At 51.4% G+C, this 17,747-nt stretch overlaps 2 protein-coding genes across 5 annotated transcripts in view; one reads left to right on the forward strand and one right to left on the reverse strand.

The window, feature by feature from the left end:
* Window positions 1–9,159, reverse strand: part of KIAA0319L (KIAA0319 like) — a 108,618-nt gene extending 99,459 nt beyond the window's left edge. Inside the window, exons 1-2 of one of the 3 annotated variants that reach the window (XM_032630969.1) lie at window positions 8,486–9,159; window positions 4,429–4,595 (exon numbers count right to left, since the gene is read on the reverse strand). In XM_032630969.1, the coding sequence (XP_032486860.1) occupies window positions 4,429–4,567 (139 nt within the window). In that variant the 5' untranslated portion in view covers window positions 4,568–4,595; window positions 8,486–9,159. Of the gene's footprint in view, window positions 1–4,428; window positions 4,596–8,153; window positions 8,360–8,485 lie in introns of those variants that run through there. The other 2 variants (XM_032630958.1, XM_032630976.1) reach the window with 2 other exon arrangements.
* NCDN (neurochondrin) lies at window positions 8,734–17,747 on the forward strand. Of its 2 annotated transcripts, none has more exons than XM_032630997.1 (7): window positions 8,734–8,820; window positions 10,028–10,168; window positions 11,272–12,240; window positions 13,435–13,676; window positions 14,222–14,446; window positions 14,835–14,977; window positions 16,243–17,747. In XM_032630997.1, the coding sequence occupies exons 2-7, from the start codon at window positions 10,046–10,048 to the stop codon at window positions 16,677–16,679; spliced, it is 2,139 nt and encodes a 712-aa protein (XP_032486888.1). In that variant the 5' UTR covers window positions 8,734–8,820; window positions 10,028–10,045; the 3' UTR covers window positions 16,680–17,747. The 2 variants fall into 2 exon arrangements, with proteins under 2 accessions (XP_032486888.1, XP_032486881.1); XM_032630990.1 differs by lacking the exon at window positions 8,734–8,820 and adding an exon at window positions 9,100–9,161 and having other exon boundaries at window positions 16,243–17,744.

The following is a 17,747-nucleotide window of genomic DNA, read 5'->3' on the forward strand; positions in this document are numbered from 1 at the left end:
TCTTCAGGAGTTGCCATTCCAGCTTTGCTCTTTGCATTTCAGCAGCACTAAACTGCGTATAGAGTTTCCTTTATTTACCAAAAGCTGTTTCATAATTTTGTGCTTTTGCTCTTGCAATCCCATTGCCTGGGAATACCCTTCGAATCCTTCAAATTCAACCTTCAAATTTCTGGTCAGGCATCAGTTTCTCTGGAGAGAATTCTTCAGTTCTCCCCCTTCATCTCTAAGCTAAATGCTTCTCTGGTTGCAGTAGCACTCAGGGCATGGTATCCCTCTGTCTTTTCACTTACCACACCGTAGTATTTATACATCTGTCTCCCTCATTAAACTGGGAGTTCTTCCAGGGCAGGAATTGTGTTGTACTCATCTTTATTTTATTTTTAATTTTTATTTTTTTTGCGGTACACGGGCCTCTCACAGCTGTGGCCTCTCCCGCCGCGGAGCACAGGCTCCGGACGCGCAGGCCCAGCGGCCATGGCTCACAGGCCTAGCATGTGGGATCTTCCCGGACCGGGGCACGAACCCACGGCCCCTGCATCAGCAGGCGGACTCCCAACCACTGCGCCACCAGGGAAGCCCTGTACTCATCTTTATTACCCTCATGCTTAGCCCAGGACCAAACTCCTAATAAGTTCTCAAAAATTGGTTCTGAATTGGATTCTTTTTCTCTGTACTCAAAATACTTATTAACTAACTCTGTAATCTACTTCCCAGAAGTAAGGGAATAACAATAAAAGTTTTCATAGCCAATTGTTAGCTTCTGGAGTACATCAGCCTCAATGACCCTCCTTGGTTTAGGTTTCCAATGCTGGTTCCGGCCCTCTCCTGTGCATGAGCCATATATAACTCTTCAGATGCACACATTCTTTCTTTAGATGTTAAAATATTTGTGAATATTTTAATCAGATCTTGTTGCTCTCAAAGGCATTATGTCTCTTTAAAGTGCCTCTACATACCCTTGCCTCGATTGTGTTCATTTTAAGCTTTAACTCTCAAATGATAGAGTGTGTTGATTTTAATTGTTGATTAAATTATTGTTTTATTAAATTATTATTTATTTAAATTATTTAAATATTTATTTAAATTATTAAATTACTGTTGATTAAATTGTTGATAGATTGTTGTTGTTTCTCAAAGGACAATTCCCTTATTGCTAAATTATTATTCAGTCAACAAATATTTTTATGGTGCATCTACTATAGGTCAAGCCCTTGGTACTTGCTAGAAATAGCTGGCGTGAGCAACAGGCAAAATCTCTGCTCTCAAGAAGCTGACAATCTATAAGAGGAATTTCCAAATTCTTGGGGTCACTTCATGTTTTTCTCCAGATACTGATAATCCCCAGGTCCAAAATGCTATTTTAAGCCATGTAACAATAACGTTAGACAAAAAAATAGTAATTCAATGGCTCAAAAGGAAAACACAGAGCATCTTTTATCAAATTGTAATCACTGCTTCCTAGCAGTGGGCTCCAGCACTGAACCCAAAGCTGAAATAAAAAATAAGCCCACTATACATAAGTCAGTGGGTACCTGGGGCTCTCCCAAAGATGGAGAAACTGCTAAGTGATAAACAGGAATGGGGATAATTGGAGAGCTGCTTTGTTTAGTTTTTCAGGAATAATTTCTATAATCCATGAGCTAAAGACAACAGCAAACAATCAAGAATGTATTTTATCAGGGAAAACGTAAGAGCTCAGATAAAAACTAAACAAATTCATGAGTAGATAAATACTGACTCAGGCTACCAACAATAGGTTTTTGCTGCTGTTGTTTTGTTGTTGCTTCTTCAGATAGGTTTTTACCCCCCCACTTATAAAAAGAGGTTAACATGTACCCTGGAAAACACAGAAAAGTATAAAAAGATAATAATTCCACTACTCAAAAAATATATAAACATTTAGTTATATATCTTGTTTCAGACCTTCTATTACATAAAAATATTTTTTCTTTTCACAAAATTGACACCAATTTTGAATATGAATATGCAACTGTATATCATGCTTTTTCATGCTTAACATTAGGAGCATTTCCCATGTACTTGTTCTTCTAAAATGTGAATTTTTAAGTCAGGTAATATTCCACCATGTGGACATGCCATAATCTCACCACTCCTATTGTGGGGCAGGTTGTAGCAACGTTTTGCAACACAGAATAAATAAGTGTTGATGACTGCTCTCATTCACAACCATCAAAATATGTCCTTGAGGTAAATTCCTAAAGGGGGAATTACTAAGTCAAAGAATATGAACTTTTTAAGGATCTTGATTTATGCCAGAAAGTTTCTCTGTTCAAACTCTCACAGCACAATAGGAGGGACCTATTGGCAGCACTAGATATTTTTACTTTGATTTTCATCAATATGATAGGTTAAAAGGATTTTTCTCATCTTAAATCTGCAGCTCTTCAGTTAGTAATGAGAATGAACATTTTTTTTAATGCTTTATAAATTTTAATTTCTATGATACTCTGCTTATGTCTCATTCATTTTTTGCTATTAGGACACTGTGTTTTTTAAAAATTGATGTAAAAGAGCTCTGATAAATTAAAATACATAAAAAAATCTGTCTGTCATGTATTGCTTGCATGTTCCCTCAGTTTGAACACATATGGCTCTTGGTTCTTCCATGATAAAAGCTCAAACTTTTCCAAAATGGAACTGGTACAATCTAATTCCATCATAACCACTCTACCAATACCACCTTGCCACCTTTCTACTCAATCTGTTCCTTAGGGTGCTGTCTTGAAGCACCAGGCTCAAGGGATACTAAAGAATAGCCCAGTGAGACCACAGTGCCATGTTTAACCAACTAGCTTACAAATACAGAAACTCTCAGCAATGCTTCTTCCTCCCCTATACTCAGAATCCCTCAAATAACAAGCTCATCCTCGTTCAGGGCAAAAAAACTGTCTTTGGTCCTCCAAAAGATCACCTGCGGTTGGAAGGCAGCATAGCAGAAGAAAAAAAGCGTGAGCTCTAGAGTAGAAAAAGCTGCATTTAGATTCCTGGCTCTGTCATGTTCTTGCTGTATGACCTTGGTCAAGTCATTTTGCCTCCCTGGGCCTCAATTTCCTAACTACAAAATAAAACTATCTGTTTTCTGGTTATCATAAGATTAAATGGAACATGTAATGTTTACAGCCAGGGGTCTGGTATGTGGTAGGTGAACTTCAAAAAGTGTGGGTACTCTGATGGTGCTAAATCAGTTACTTATTTAATTCAAATGATCTTACATAAAATGTTGGCTTGAAATAGTTAGCTGTCCCAGCAAAGCATCATCTGGGTAAAAAACATTTAGGTCAGCTTTCTGTCAACTGCAATTTCCACTGCTATAATTATGCAATCATCAACCACCACCGCAAAACAACAAAAACCCCAAAGCTGATGTTACTGAAATTGTTAAATACAGTAATTACTTGATTCTCAAGATCATGGCCACCAACTCCTTTTGGAAAGCAACAGAAACTTTTCTAATTATGGGGGCAAAAGACGGATTAGTTGTCCCAGACAGTGGTCTCTACAACAGAAGTCTTTTGGTCATTGCCCAGAACGGCAACATACTGAGAAGTCATTCTCAAATTGCTGTTTCCTCACATTTCATACTCTGAAAGGTACAATGTCAACAAAAGAATGAAAAGGGAAAAAAAAGACAGAAAAAAAGGATATTCTTTGAGATTTAGCCTTTTTGGCACTTTTTCCTGGCAAGAGGTAACAGACTGGTGAAATAATCTCTAGGAGGAAAGCATACTTTATAAAATCTATCAGCATAACCCCATTCTACGGAAGAAGCAAGGAACATATTCTCCCTCTAAGTATAGAGTGTAGATTCCTTCAGGAAAGGAAAGAAAGCCAAGTATCACTTATGTTCAGAGAATTGTACTACACGCTTTAATTATATTATGTTTTAAGTCAAAGTTATAAGGTAGATCTTATGTTTCCTTACAGACAATAGGTAACTTGCTCAATGTTTTATAGTCATTAAGTGGAAAGAAACATCCAGCTCCAGGACCCAGGTCCTTCTAACTTTGAAACCTTTTCTTTTCATTACATCTTCATCAAATCTCAAAATGATCATGCCAATCCTCCTTTATGAGAAATAACCCAGGGACTTCCCTGGCGGTCCAGTGGTTAAGACTCCATGCTTCCACTGCATGGGGCACGGATTCAATCCCTGGTGGGGGAACTAAGGATCCCACATGCTGAGTGGCAGCGGCCAAAAAAAAAAGACAGAGAAAGAACCCAATTTAAATTTTGGTTTAAAACAAAACAGACAAATAAACCCAACAAACTAAGTGTCCACCTAAAGGATGACCACTTCTGTCAATTAGCAGGTTGCTTTTCTGGCTCCTACTAGTCTTTAAAATGAACTGAAAGACTCACACCGAGTACGCTTTTTTAAAAATCTTAAATATATAAAGAAAATGGTACCTGTTGACAGCCACAGAGCACTGAAGCAGAAGCAAATATAAAACAGGTACAAGCTTTTCAACCACTTCACAGATGTCTGCCAACAAAATCCTGATAAAATCCAAGAAGCACGGCTTGGCTTGATTCCCAGCTTCTCCATGGCCTTCCAGACAGGCAGAACCAGTCCACTAGAAAGACAGAAAAAGAAATTATATGCCAAGTAATTAATAATTGATTCCTCGAAATGCAGAGTGCTAGAGAGTGTGACAGATTAGGGAGAAGGGAATTTTCAAGTTTGTCTTTCACTGCTCATACCTGCCTATAAATTTCAAAGCTGAGCTTTGGCATAGCCTATAATTATCAGGATAAAAACATAGCCAGGGATATGAAATGAATCCACTGTAAAACTGAAACACTTTATATTCCATATTTTCTAATCTAACATCATCTGTGTGGAACAATGGAAAGCATACCAGACTGAAAAAAAAGATCTGAACTTCAGTTCCAGTTCTGCTACTAACAGCTTTGTGACTTTATACAAATACGCTTTCTTTTTTTTTTTTTTTTTTGCGGTACGCGGGCCTCTCACTGTTGTGGCCTCTCCCGTTGCAGAGCACAGGCTCCAGACGCGCGAGGACTCAGCGGCCATGGCTCATGGGCCTAGCCGTTCTGCGCATGTGGGATCTTCACGGACCGGGACACGAACCCATGTTCCCTGCATTGGCAGGCGGACTCTCAACCACTGCGCCACCAGGGAAGCCCAATACAAATACGCTTTCTTACCCATGAAAAGAAGAGTTTAGAGCATCAGAGGTAAACTAATCTGAAGGCTTTTCTAGCCATGTTTTTTAAAAATTTTAATGTGATTGTCTTTAGGCAGGGCATGCACTCTCCAGTTTGCTACTGTCCCCACCACTCTTATCTTTAAATTCTATCCAGTTTACACTTTGATGTCACCTCCCTGATCCTTAGAATCATTAGCAATTCCTGACTTAAATTCATATAGCCATTCAACAAGGATTTACACAGCCCCTATTTTGTACTAGGCATTGTGCTGGCTACTCCATAATCTAAAGACCAAATGATTTAGGTCCCTTCAAGAAGAAAAAATGACTTTCCATCAGTTTCTTCTCTCTTACACAACTTCCCTATATTGTATAAATTATTATATAAACCTTGGCAGTATTACGAGGATTGACTGAGTTCTGAAGAAGCAATTTAAAAATCTTCTGTCCCAGGCTTCCTTGGTGGCGCAGTGGTTCAGAATCCACCTGCCAATGCAGGAGACACAGGTTCGAGCCCTTGTCTGGGAGGATCCCACATGCCGCGGAGCAACTGGGCCCGTGAGCCACAACTACTGAGCCTGTGCGCCTGGAGCCTGTGCTCCGCAACAAGAGAGGCCACGATAGTGAGAGGCCCGCGCACTGCGATGAAGAGTGGCCCCCGCTCACTGCACCTAGAGAAAGCCCTCTCACAGAAACACAGCAAAAATAGATAAGTAAATAAATTTATTTAAAAAAAAACTTAAGCCGCAATTTCCTCACAAATGTTTAAAAAAAAAAAAAATCTTCTGTCCCGGACTTCCCTGGCCACACAGTGGTTAAGAATCTGCCTGCCAATGCAGGGGACTCGGGTTCGAGCCCTGGTCCAGGAAGATCCCACATGCCGTGGAGCAACTAAGCCTGTGCACCACAACTACTGAGCCTGCATGCCACAATTACTGAAGCCCGTGCCTAGAGCACGTGCTCCACAGCAAGAGAAGCCACCGCAATGAGAAGCCCACGCACTGCAATGAAGGCTAGCCCCCCTGCTCACCGCAACTAGAAAAAGCCCGCGCGCAGCAACGAAGACCTAAGGCAGCCAAAAATAAATAAGTAAAAATAAAAATCTTCTGTCCTAAATATGCACCTGTCATGCACATCTGGAAAATGGCACAGACTGACAACCCCAGCCCCAGCCAGCACTGTATGGGTTGGATATCAATACTGATTAACACCAGGAAATAGACAAACACACACAGAACTGCAAAACTAAGGCAAAGCCCACCCAAGAAAAAGCTTTCACTGAGCCTTAAGCATCTGAAGGACTTCATCTTTCTCATTCACTTCCATCCATTCCTATTTCTAGCGGTTTGTCATTGTATGTTAGGGAGCAGGGGGCAGAAAGGAAGTGTGCAGGTCAGACACGTGCTCAAAAGATTATGAAATGGAGCCTAAGTTAGAAAGTATATCCTGCAACTTTTCCAGCCTCCCAAGATGGAATGAATGAGTGTGCATGTGTGCGTGTGTGTGCACGTGTGTGCATATGAATCTTACCCAACACATTTCTGCCTACCACAAAAGGATTTTAAATTCAAGGTGACTCAACACCTGTCATCAATAGTGTGGCAGGTGGGCGATAGAAGCATAAAAGAAATGAATAGGTTTTGAAATGGGAGTAATAAACACCACTGGATTAGCAAGCTGATTAGAAGGGCAATGTCTCACAAACCATGCATGAGAGAGGCAGTTATTTTCATGTGAACTCCCAACCAGTCATTCCTCTGAAACCTACAATTGCCTAAGGGCACAAATCACTGCTAGGGTCCAGTCAAAGGCTTGCTGACCAGAGGCAGGAACACCACCAAGATCCAAATGGCTTGTTATAGAATCAAAGGGAAACAGCCCAGGGAGAGAACACACACCTCCACAATACTTGACAAATGAAAATCTAGAAAAGCTTGCAAGAGTTCTGGCATTTAGGGCGTTACAAGTACACCCGAAATAAAAGCACTCTCTGTTACAGCAGCTGTTCAGACAGCGCAGGGGGTAATGTTTACTTAATGCTTCAGGTTGATGGGGGAATGTATCATAGTTCAGTCTGTCAGCTACATATGTGGAACTCCATTTATGTACCCAGAGATAAGATATGTTTGAACAACGACAGAGCAAGTCTGAAACAGCCTATTCAGCTGGTATGAGTAATTAAGAATAAAGCTCTTAAAAAAAGAAAAGTCTCAGATATTTGGGAAAGTTACAGAACAGACTGCCATGAATAGCTTTGCTTATATTTGTAGACACTGTTTTCCAAATAGCTGGAAAAATGAACAGATTGTTCTGGGAGGTCGTGTTTCCAATTTGTTCCTAGCTTCCAGTCTGTTCATCAGATAAGAAAGCACAAGGAGAGTCAGCTAATACTCTTCACCAACTGCATCTATCTTCGATTGCGCACAACCACGGTGAGAGGAAAGAAAGCAAAGCTTTCCTGGAATCTCGCCTGAGGTCTTTTCTCTTGACTTCCTTTATTTCACCTTTGTGCTCACTGAAGCCACCACAGGACCCCTCGGTAGGGCATAATTTCCAAGTCCTGAATAAGGCAGGTTTCGCATCGTAATTTACACGTAGTGCTCAGCCCCGCCCCCCTTATTCAGCATCAACTTGCTGTCCTGGTGGGTAGAACAAACACCAGAGACTGAAGCTAGCGGGTAGAGAGGAAGAAGGCCAGCAGCGTCTCGCGGCTGGTCTGTCTGTCTGGGGATGGAGGGAGCCGCAAGACCAGGCCCGGGCCCGAAAGAAGCGGGGTTCAGCCTGAGACTCGAGCTCCGCACCTACAAAGCCAGAAGCAGCTGGCTGCCCTAGCCGGGCCAGGAGCGCCACCTCCGGGTCCCAACACCCGGCCAGCGCACCCCCAGAAACAGCCCGTCCCACTTGCCCCTCCCCTGAGCTCGTGGTACTCGGCCCGGCAGCCAGCCGCCCCCGGCCACCTACCGGGGCTCAAGGCCACAAAGCGAGGCCCCGGCTCTCGGCGGCCTCCGCCTCCTCCAGGTACATGGGGTCGGGGCCCCAACCTTCGCTCCCCTCACCCGGGGGAGGAGGAAAAGGAAGAAGGCAATGCGGGTTCCCCACCCGGACAGCTCACTCTGGCCTCAGCCTCCCTGGACAGCGACGGCGGCCGGAAACGCCGCCCCCTCCCACCTCCCGGACTCAACCCGGAAACACACTCTTGATGCTAAACAAGCCCTCCTGTCCCCCCGGAAGCTCAATTCCAGCCGCGAGCCCGATGGGGAGGAGGGGTAGTGCTGGGGGGTAGAACTACGCACGAGCGAAGGAACCTGCGTCCCCAGGCTGTCGCCTCCCGCTCTCCAGAAGCGGTCTGCACCTTCGCCCGCCCTGCGCGAGCCCCAGGCCCCGGACTCTGGCAATACCCACAAGCAAGATGGCGGCAACGGCAGCAGCCCCTACGGCTTAGCGCCCAGCTGTGCCATTGGCTAGAGCCTGGAGTGAGGCCGCCGCGGATTGGCCGAGAGCGCTGCGGGGGTGGGGGTGGAGCTGCAGCAGCCTGGAGCCGGGAGTGGGCAACGCGGCGTGAGCAGCGGCCCCAGGCTCCCGGAGCACCGCGCTCGGAGAAGACTTCGCCGCTCGGGGCCGCAGCCTGGTGAGCTCAGCCCCCTTCAAGCCCTCCCTTACATCCCAACCGGGGCCACTTCGAGCCGGCGCCTATCGATGCCGACACACCCCGGGGACCCTATCGCGACTCCATCGCGCCATATCGCGACACCATCGTGCCTTGTCGAGACTCCATTTTGCCACAGCCCTTCTCAATATATAGCTATATATTCTTTAAAAATTTGCTCTGTCATCTTTGGGGGCTGTCCCATGTCGTGGTTTTGCCGTGATCTCTCCGTGACATAACCGCGCCATCGTGAAGTGTGATCTCATCGCCGCCCTGTCGTGACTTCATCAATGTCGTGTTGTGACCTGGCTGCGGCGGGACAGGTGGTGACCGTCAGGAACCCTCCTTCCCTTCTCATCTCCCCATCTCAGCTGCCCCTCTTCGATTATCCGGCTTTTGGAGTCTCCGTTGTCCTGGGAGCTACCCGGGACCCCTTCTTGCTTCTCCAGCCCCTGCCGGCGTCCACAGGCTGGTAGCCGGGCGGGGAGGGTGAGGAGAGGGAGCGCAAGGGGTTAATTCTGCTGCTGCTCCGCTGCTGCAGCTTCTGCCCGAGGGAGGGAAAGGAGAGGAGGCACGGAGCCTGCGGGGGCGACTGAGAGCCCTGGCTGGAGGGATGGGGTCTCCAGAGGGCCCTCTGAGCTTTCCCTGGTTAGCACCTTGCTTCCTCCCTTCTGCTGAAGCTTGTCTCCTGTCTCTCCTGAAGAAGGGAGGGGAAAGGAAACCTAGGATGCCCTTTTCCCTCATGCCAGCCTGAGTCCGGATAATCGAACTTCACCCGTGTATGTCTCCATTCCTCCCTGTCTGTCCTCACCACTCCCTCCCTGTACGCCTGGTGGAGGGAAACAAAACCTGGCCTCTGGTGCCAGGGAGCAGCTGAGCAGTGGGGCCAGCCCCCTCCCACCCCCAGGAGACTGGTGAGGAGAGCTGTCCAGCTGAGCAGCAGGATGCATGGTCCTTCTTTCCCACTTTCCGGAGGTGACCTTGGACCAGGGTCCCTTCTTCACCCCTAAGGACTTGAGGGTCCAGCCCCTTAAAGGGGCTCCCCCAAGGGAGGTCAGTCCTGAGGAGTCCATCCCTTCTGATCCTCCCCTCCCTCTGTGCTAATCCCTCCCTCCCTCCCTCCTCCACTCCCTCCTCCACTCCCACCCCTCCTCTGCAGAGGGATGCTCAGTCCCTCTTGTGTTCACAGTTGGGCAAGGCGGGCATCATGGCCTCGGATTGCGAGCCAGCTCTGAACCAGGCAGAGGGCCGAAACCCCACCCTGGAGCGCTACCTGGGAGCCCTCCGTGAGGCCAAGAATGACAGCGAGCAGTTTGCAGCCCTGCTGCTAGTAAGGAACTGACTGACAGTTGGGAGGTGGGAAGGGCTGGGTGGTTGGGCTCCCTAGGAATGGGGTCAACAAGTCCCCAAGGATATATAGGTGGTGTTGGTAACCGTGGAGGCACCAAAGAAGGCCCAAGGCACCTACCTGTGGACTCATTTTTGCTCCCCTGCGTATGGGAGCAAAGGGGAGAATGGGGGTGAATAAAGCTTGTGGCCCTAGGAGCCTTGGAGGAAGCTGAGTGGGTCTGCTCTCTGGGGCGTCCCAGAGCAGATGGGAGCTGACTCATAGGGTTGCAGCAGCAGGTAGTAACTAGTGCAGAATACCTGAGGGCTGGGGATGTTTGTTCTGGAGGTGGAGAGCGTAGCAGACTGGAAGTGACTGGGAAGGGGTCCTAGGGGATGGCCAGGATGCGTATGTAGGTTGCGGGTGAAGAATCTGGTTCGGGGCTTAGCCCTGGAGGAACCCAAGCTGGGGACAGCAGAACAGGAGCTGCAGTGCTGGGAAGGGGTGGGGGGGGTGAAGGGAGGAGGGAGTACAGCCTGCTTGTTTGCCATGGCAACAGGGAGAAGGCTCCAGAGTCAAGGGCTCACACTGCAGCAGAGGAGGTGTTTAGGTGAAATGTAAGGGGAAATGTTTTGACAGGCAGAGCGGCGAGACCCAGGAGCCATTTCCCCTGAGAAGGTGGCGGGAGTGGATCAGAGACTTCTCTGGAGAGAGCAATTAGGGAGGGACCCCAAATCCTTGGAGAATTTTAAACACTGAGTTCTAAGCCTCTTCCAACTCAGGATGTGTTGGACATCGGGAAGAATTTAGCTTAGACATCAGGAAGAACTTCCCAACTAACCAGGTAATGAAACAGTAGAGTGAGTAGTTGAGGAGGACCTGACCTCCCTTCCACAGGGATCACAGATGAGGGATCCCAGAGGTCACACCTGTCTGCCTCTGGGGAGAAGGAAGGAGCTGGATGAAGTGATCTCTGGGAGACCTCCTGACCCCAGAGTGAATCTTGTTATATAACCTAGTCCTGCTAATGGTCAACCCCCAGAGTGCAGGGGACAGTCTTTGCCACCCCTTCCTTTCATCCTGCTGATAGCATATACCTCCCTTAGGTGACCAAGGCAGTCAAAGCAGGTGACATCGATGCCAAAACTAGGCGGCGGATCTTTGATGCTGTCGGCTTCACCTTCCCCAATCGTCTCCTGACTACCAAGGAGGCACCGGATGGCTGCCCCGACCATGTTCTCCGGGCCTTGGGTGTGGCCCTGCTGGCCTGCTTCTGCAGTGACCCTGAACTAGCTGCCCATCCCCAGGTCCTGAACAAGATCCCCATCCTTAGCACCTTCCTCACAGCCCGGGGGGACCCTGACGATGCTGCCCGCCGTTCCATGATTGATGACACCTACCAGTGCCTGACAGCTGTGGCAGGCACACCTCGTGGGCCCCGACACCTCATTGCCGGTGGCACCGTGTCTGCCCTGTGTCAGGCATACCTGGGGCATGGTTATGGCTTTGACCAGGCCCTGGCACTCCTGGTGGGGCTGTTGGCCGCTGCTGAGACACAGTGCTGGAAAGAGGGGGAGCCTGACCTGCTGGCTGTTTTGCGGGGCCTCAGCGAAGATTTCCAGAAAGCCGAGGATGCCAGCAAGTTTGAGCTCTGCCAGCTGCTGCCCCTCTTTCTGCCCCCAACAACTGTGCCCTCTGAATGCCTCCGGGATCTGCAGGCCGGGCTGGCACGGATCCTGGGCAGCAAGCTGAGCTCCTGGCAGCGCAACCCAGCACTGAAGCTGGCAGCCCGCCTGGCGCACGCCTGCGGCTCCGACTGGATCCCAGCGGGCAACTCCGGGAGCAAATTCCTGGCCCTGCTGGTGAATCTGGCATGCGTGGAGGTGCGGCTGGCACTGGAGGAGACAGGCACAGAGGTGAAAGAGGATGTGGTGACCGCTTGCTATGCCCTCATGGAGTTGGGGATCCAGGAGTGCACCCGCTGTGAGCAGTCACTGCTTAAGGAGCCACAGAAGGTGCAGCTTGTGAGCGTCATGAAGGAGGCCATCGGGTCTGTCATCCACTACCTGCAGCAGGTGAGGGTGCAGTGCCCCACCCGAGGGGGCCCAGTGTGGGAGGGGGAGCCAGAAGGCAAGGGAAAGGGGGAAGTGAAACCCGGAACCTGGGTGTATGGGGAGACAGAGAAGACGTTCCTACCTACCTACGGAGGGCTGACCCTGCAGCACTCCAGGGAGTAGTGTGTGGCCAAGCCTCCCTCTCCCTCCCTGAGCCTCCACACAAGCACCATACCACACACCATATGTGCACTCCCATCACAGTACACACACGCACACACACAACACAGAAACCTCCTACTCACAACCCTCCCCCCGGTCCACACACACGAAAGTGAAGCAGTCTGTTCTGTTCAGTCTACAGCATGGCCTTACACACATACACATACAAACTTGTACAGGGAAAAGGAGCAGGGCTGCCTGCTTCCTGTCCTCTGTGGAGGGTCTGCTAACTCCATTTGATCACCTGCCCCAACATCCCTCCTGCCTGACAGTCCAGCTCTCCTGTCCTGCAGATGTTCCCTCAGCACTCCGGTCTCTTTTTTTTTTTTTTTTTTTTTGCGGGACGCGGACCTCTCACTGTTGTGGCCTCTCCCGTTGCGGAGCACAGGCTCCGGACGCGCAGGCTCAGCAGCCATGGCTCACGGGCCCAGCCGCTCCGCGGCATGTGGGATCTTCCCGGACTGGGGCACGAACAGTGTCCCCTGCAAAAGCAGGCGGACTCTCAACCACTGTGCCACCAGGGAAGCCCAACACTCCGGTCTCTTTAGTAGCCTGCTCCAGCTGCATACCCCACACACCGTGCCAAGCTCCCATTGTCTCATTCTTTCTGATTTAGCCCAAAGTGGGGCTTCTCTCCTGGCCTCCCACCCCAGGTCAGAGCCGCTGTAGAGGGAGTGTTTTCTTAGCTTTGGACCTGTGGGTCTCCTTCTAGCCTTGAGATGCTTTAGAGGCTGAGTCCCAGCGAGTGCAGGGGCATGTTGTCTAAAGTCCAGTTCCCTCAGCAGGCATGCCCTGAGGGCCTGCTCTGTGCCAGCCCCCGGTTGAGTGTGTCCCAACCATGCGCTGGCTTCTGGGTACATAGGGCCTGCCTTTGCAGGGCTCACGGGCCAGCATTCCCTTCCACTTGTGTTATTCCTAGCCTGGCCGGCATGCTGGCCAGGCAGGGGAGGTCCTCTGGTCCTGCTCCATCTCAGGGGAGCCCTTTGGCAACAGGTGGGGCCAGAGAAGCAGAAGGAGCCCTTTGTGTTTGCCTCCGTGCGGATCCTGGGTGCCTGGCTGGCCGAAGAGACCTCATCCCTGCGCAAGGAGGTCTGCCAGCTGCTGCCCTTCCTCGTCCGCTATGCCAAGACCCTCTACGAGGAGGCCGAGGAGGCCAATGACCTCTCCCAGCAGGTGGCCACCTTGGCCATCTCCCCCACCACCCCGGGGCCCACCTGGCCAGGGGATGCTCTCCGGTGAGTTTGTAGTTATGGTCTGTTCAGCCAGAATGTGCTAAAGGAAGGAGTAACACGGATACCTCCCCTCTCCCCACACTGGGCTGTGCTGGGCTTCCTGACGGGGGCCTGAGGTGTGGTAGTATTTCTGTTTGTTGGGGGTGGGGTGAGGGGTTGTTCCCTCAGGACACCTGGGCTTCCTAGTCTCACCTGCCAACCCCAGGTTACTCTGTAAAGAGAGAACTGCTATTGAGCACCTGCTGCCTGCCAGGCATTCTACTGTACCCTTTACCATTTTGATCTCATTTGGTCCACGCAGCAAATCTAGGACAGAAGTCTCATCCACATCTTCAGGATGAGGAAACTGAGACTAAAGGAGGTTAAAGTAACTTACCCACACTCACAGCCCAAGTTTGAGCCCAGGCCTGTGCTCTTTCTGCAGTGCCTACAAAGATGTGTTTTCCTTCTCCCCTACTTCCCTTTCTCTTAGATGGGGTGCCCCCCCAAAAGGGAATCCTGGTGCCTTCATTTCTCCCCACACACATCTGTCCCTTCTACACCCCCAGGCTCCTCCTGCCCGGCTGGTGCCACCTGACAGTCGAAGATGGGCCCCGGGAGATCCTGATCAAGGAGGGGGCCCCCTCACTTCTGTGCAAGTACTTCCTGCAGCAGTGGGAACTCACATCCCCTGGCCATGACACCTCAGTGCTGCCCGACAGCGTGGAGATCAGCCTGCAGACCTGCTGTCACATCTTCCTCAACCTTGTGGTCACTGCACCGGGGCTGATCAAGTGAGGCCGGGGAGGAGTTGGAGGAAGCAGGGGTCCTGCTCAAACTTGCCCCAAATCTCGGTCTCCTACTTCGCTTCCCTGTGCCCATGGGTTCCTATTAGTGTTAGAATGAAAGGGTCTCAGAATGGAAGAGAGAGCCACCCCACACAGGGAATTGGTATATGTGGAAGCCCTCTGGGCATGTATGTCTACCTGCTTCAGCCATAACCCAGTCTCTGCTCCCCAGATGCCACGGATGGGGCCCAAAGTTAACTGTTCACCCTGCTGCCTAATTTCTTGCCAAACCCTGGCCTGGTAAAGCTGGGAGCCCAGCATCCCAGGTTTCCTCAGGGCTTGGTCTGGCTCCACTAATCTCCCGCCTCCCATCTTTCGCTCCCTTTCTCCCCAGGCGAGATGCCTGCTTCACTTCTCTGATGAACACCCTGATGGCGTCGCTGCCCGCGCTAGTACAGCAGCAGGGGAGGCTGCTTCTGGCTGCCAATGTGGCCACCCTGGGCCTCCTCATGGCCCGGCTCCTTAGCACCTCTCCAGGTAAGCCCTGGGGACCCAGTCCTAACAGACGGAAGCAGAAGACCTGGGTGGACCTGCTGTGTTCTGGGCATAAGTCATCCTTTTCTGAAATTCTGAACAGAATTTTCCAGTCAAGGAAATCTCTGAAGTGCGTCTCCCTCCCCCGCCCCACCCCACCCTTCTTCCCCAAATGATAACGTTTTCTTCCTTCTGAAGCCTTTTAAGGCAAGGTCTGGTGGGTGTAAGTACAGGCCCGCTCGGAGGCACAGGCTTAAGCACCTGGAATCCCCAGCAGCCCGAGGAATCTGAATTCTGTGTTTTCAAGGTGGAGCCGCCCCCTCCCAGGCCTTGAGTCAGAAACATGACTTTTCTCCATTGAGGTTTTTCTGTGCTCGGCACCGCACCTTGTGACAGGCTTCGGTGCTCCTGTGTACTTACCTTCCCCACCTCCCACCGCACTCTGGCTGCATGCGGTAGGGAGGGGCATCCGCTTCAGCCCCCTGCCAGCCCTCTGTGTCTCCCACTTTGGCCGTGGGTGTCTGCTTGGGTCCCTCTGTCCCTGCCTGTTCCCTGTACCCCATCTGTCTGGTTGGAGGAGCGGCGCAGATGCCTGGGAACAGGGTGTAATGAGCCTGTACCCTCAGCTGCCTCTGCTCCCTGTGGGGGGGGGGCCCAGTAGGGTACCTGGCAGCTGGAAGGGGAGCACGTCCCAGTAGACCAGGAGCTCCCCCCTTCCCTCTAGCCCCTGAGCTCCCTCAGATCCAGGCTGCATGTCCACAGCCCCTGAGTAGAGCCACAGTGCCCGTTCACCCACAAATGCCACCAGGTTAGCCTAACAGCCTCGGGAAAGCATCTGCAGTGCCGGGGCCGAACCCCTGCAGGCAGGCGAGCCAAGCCTGGACCCCAGCCCATGGTCCCCTCTGGCACCCTCTTCTGGCCTGAGAATCAAATTGCTGCACCCTCCTCAGCCTACAAAGTACGAGGCCCAGTGGAAGCTCCCATCACTGCTCAGGCTACAGGAGGGTCCGACCGCGAGGCAGTGTCCCAAGTTACATTTCATTCTCACCACAGAGTTCTAAGATTAGCACTATTGGCCCCATTTTACTAGTGAAGAAACAAGACCCAGAAAAGTGAATTAACCAAGGTCACACGCTGAAGTCAGAGGGAGGGTTTGAACGCAGGCAGGCTGATTCCAGGCTATGCTTCGGCTCCTGAGTATGCCCCCCAGGAAGGGAAGGGGCTGGTGAGGCAGCTCGTTCATGCCCCCCTCCCTCCTTGCCTTCCAGCTCTTCAGGGAACACCAGCGTCCCGAGGTTTCTTCGCAGCTGCCATCCTCTTCCTGTCGCAATCCCACGTAGCACGGGCCACACCTGGCTCAGACCAGGCAGTGCTGGCCCTGTCCCCCGACTACGAGGGCATCTGGGCGGATCTACAGGAGCTCTGGTTCCTGGGCATGCAGGCCTTCACAGGCTGCGTGCCCCTGCTGCCCTGGCTGGCCCCCGCCGCCCTGCGCTCCCGCTGGCCACAGGAGCTGCTCCAGCTGCTGGGCAGCGTCAGCCCCAACTCTGTCAAGCCTGAAATGGTAGCCGCCTATCAGGGTGTCCTGGTTGAGTTGGCACGGGCCAACCGGCTGTGCCGGGAGGCCATGAGGCTGCAGGCAGGCGAGGAGACGGCCAGCCACTACCACATGGCCGCCCTGGAGCAATGCCTGGCAGAGCCCTGAGGGGGCATCCACTGCGGACAGACCCGGGGGCGGGCGGCAAGGGAAGGAGGGAGGAGGCATCTCCCCTGAAGCCCCCAAGTTGGACCCTCTCCCCCAACTTCCCCCCGCTAAACATCCCAGCTTTCTGGCTTTTCCGAGGGTGAGGGCATGGTGCCCATCCTTCAAGTGTAAGGAACTGCGTCACGCCCCCTGGGCCCGCTCAGGGGCAGGGATTGGCTTGGAAATCAGCATGGCTGTTCCTGCCCGGCCGGGGGAGGTTGGAGCAGCCCGCAGGGAGGGCGGCACTAGGTGTCATTGTGCCCGATGTCTGGCTCCCTCGCAGGAGGGAGGCCCCCAGATGGGACAGGGCTGGCAGGAGCTGGCTGCTTCAGCCCATGTGCCCTGCCGGCCAGGGCGTGGGCTCCCCTAGACTGTGGTGCCCCTCTGGACTTCCAGGTCCACGTCCTTTAAATTGGCCATTTGGTTCTTGCCCTTGGCCCCCTTGGGCAGAGAGCAGGCTCAGGCCGTTGACATCACAATTCTTCCTATCAACTTCAGTGACCCCGGGGTCTGAACTGCCTCAGCCTTCCAGGGCAACCTGGGGCAGGCAGCCCTGGTGGGGGGGGGTCGGGAAGCCTTCCACCTGAGCTTCCTTGAGGGGACCCAGGAGCCCTTGGATCCTGGTCTGTAAGCTTTTGTGTTGTGTTGCAGCAGAGTGACAGTGAGGGTTGGGGAGTTATTTATTTTGCCTGCCCTTTTCCCTGCTTGGACACCTGAGCATCTGATCCCTGTCCCCTTGGTGCCATATGGCCTGGCTGGAGACAGGAACCGAAGGGATGCTTACCCAGAATCCGCATGTTTCCCTAGTGACTGCACCCCATCACCATCCTAGTGCCTGGCTTTAACTCCCACCCCTGCTTGTGATTCCTCTCTGCAGAGAGACGCGACTGGCGGCTCCAGCAGGGACTACCTTTCTTATGAACCTGATCCCTTGCTTCCCTCTCCCCTTCCCTCCCCCAGTGCGTTCTGTGATCGCCCAGTTCAAAGCTGTGCACATGTGGACACTCAATAAATGTTCATTGGTGACAA

Source organism: Phocoena sinus, chromosome 1, assembly GCF_008692025.1.
Source record: "Phocoena sinus isolate mPhoSin1 chromosome 1, mPhoSin1.pri, whole genome shotgun sequence".
Taxonomy (NCBI): domain Eukaryota; kingdom Metazoa; phylum Chordata; class Mammalia; order Artiodactyla; family Phocoenidae; genus Phocoena; species Phocoena sinus.

Excerpts from the sequence above, each read along its gene's own strand:
- NCDN (XM_032630990.1), top strand. The coding sequence starts at position 9,129 with ATGTCGTGTTGTGACCTGGCTGCGGCGGGACAG. Across the intron at positions 9,162-10,027 it reads ACCTGGCTGCGGCGGGACAG|TTGGGCAAGGCGGGCATCAT; the intron begins GTGGTGACCGTC and ends TTGTGTTCACAG. Across the intron at positions 12,241-13,434 it reads TCATCCACTACCTGCAGCAG|GTGGGGCCAGAGAAGCAGAA; the intron begins GTGAGGGTGCAG and ends CTTTGGCAACAG.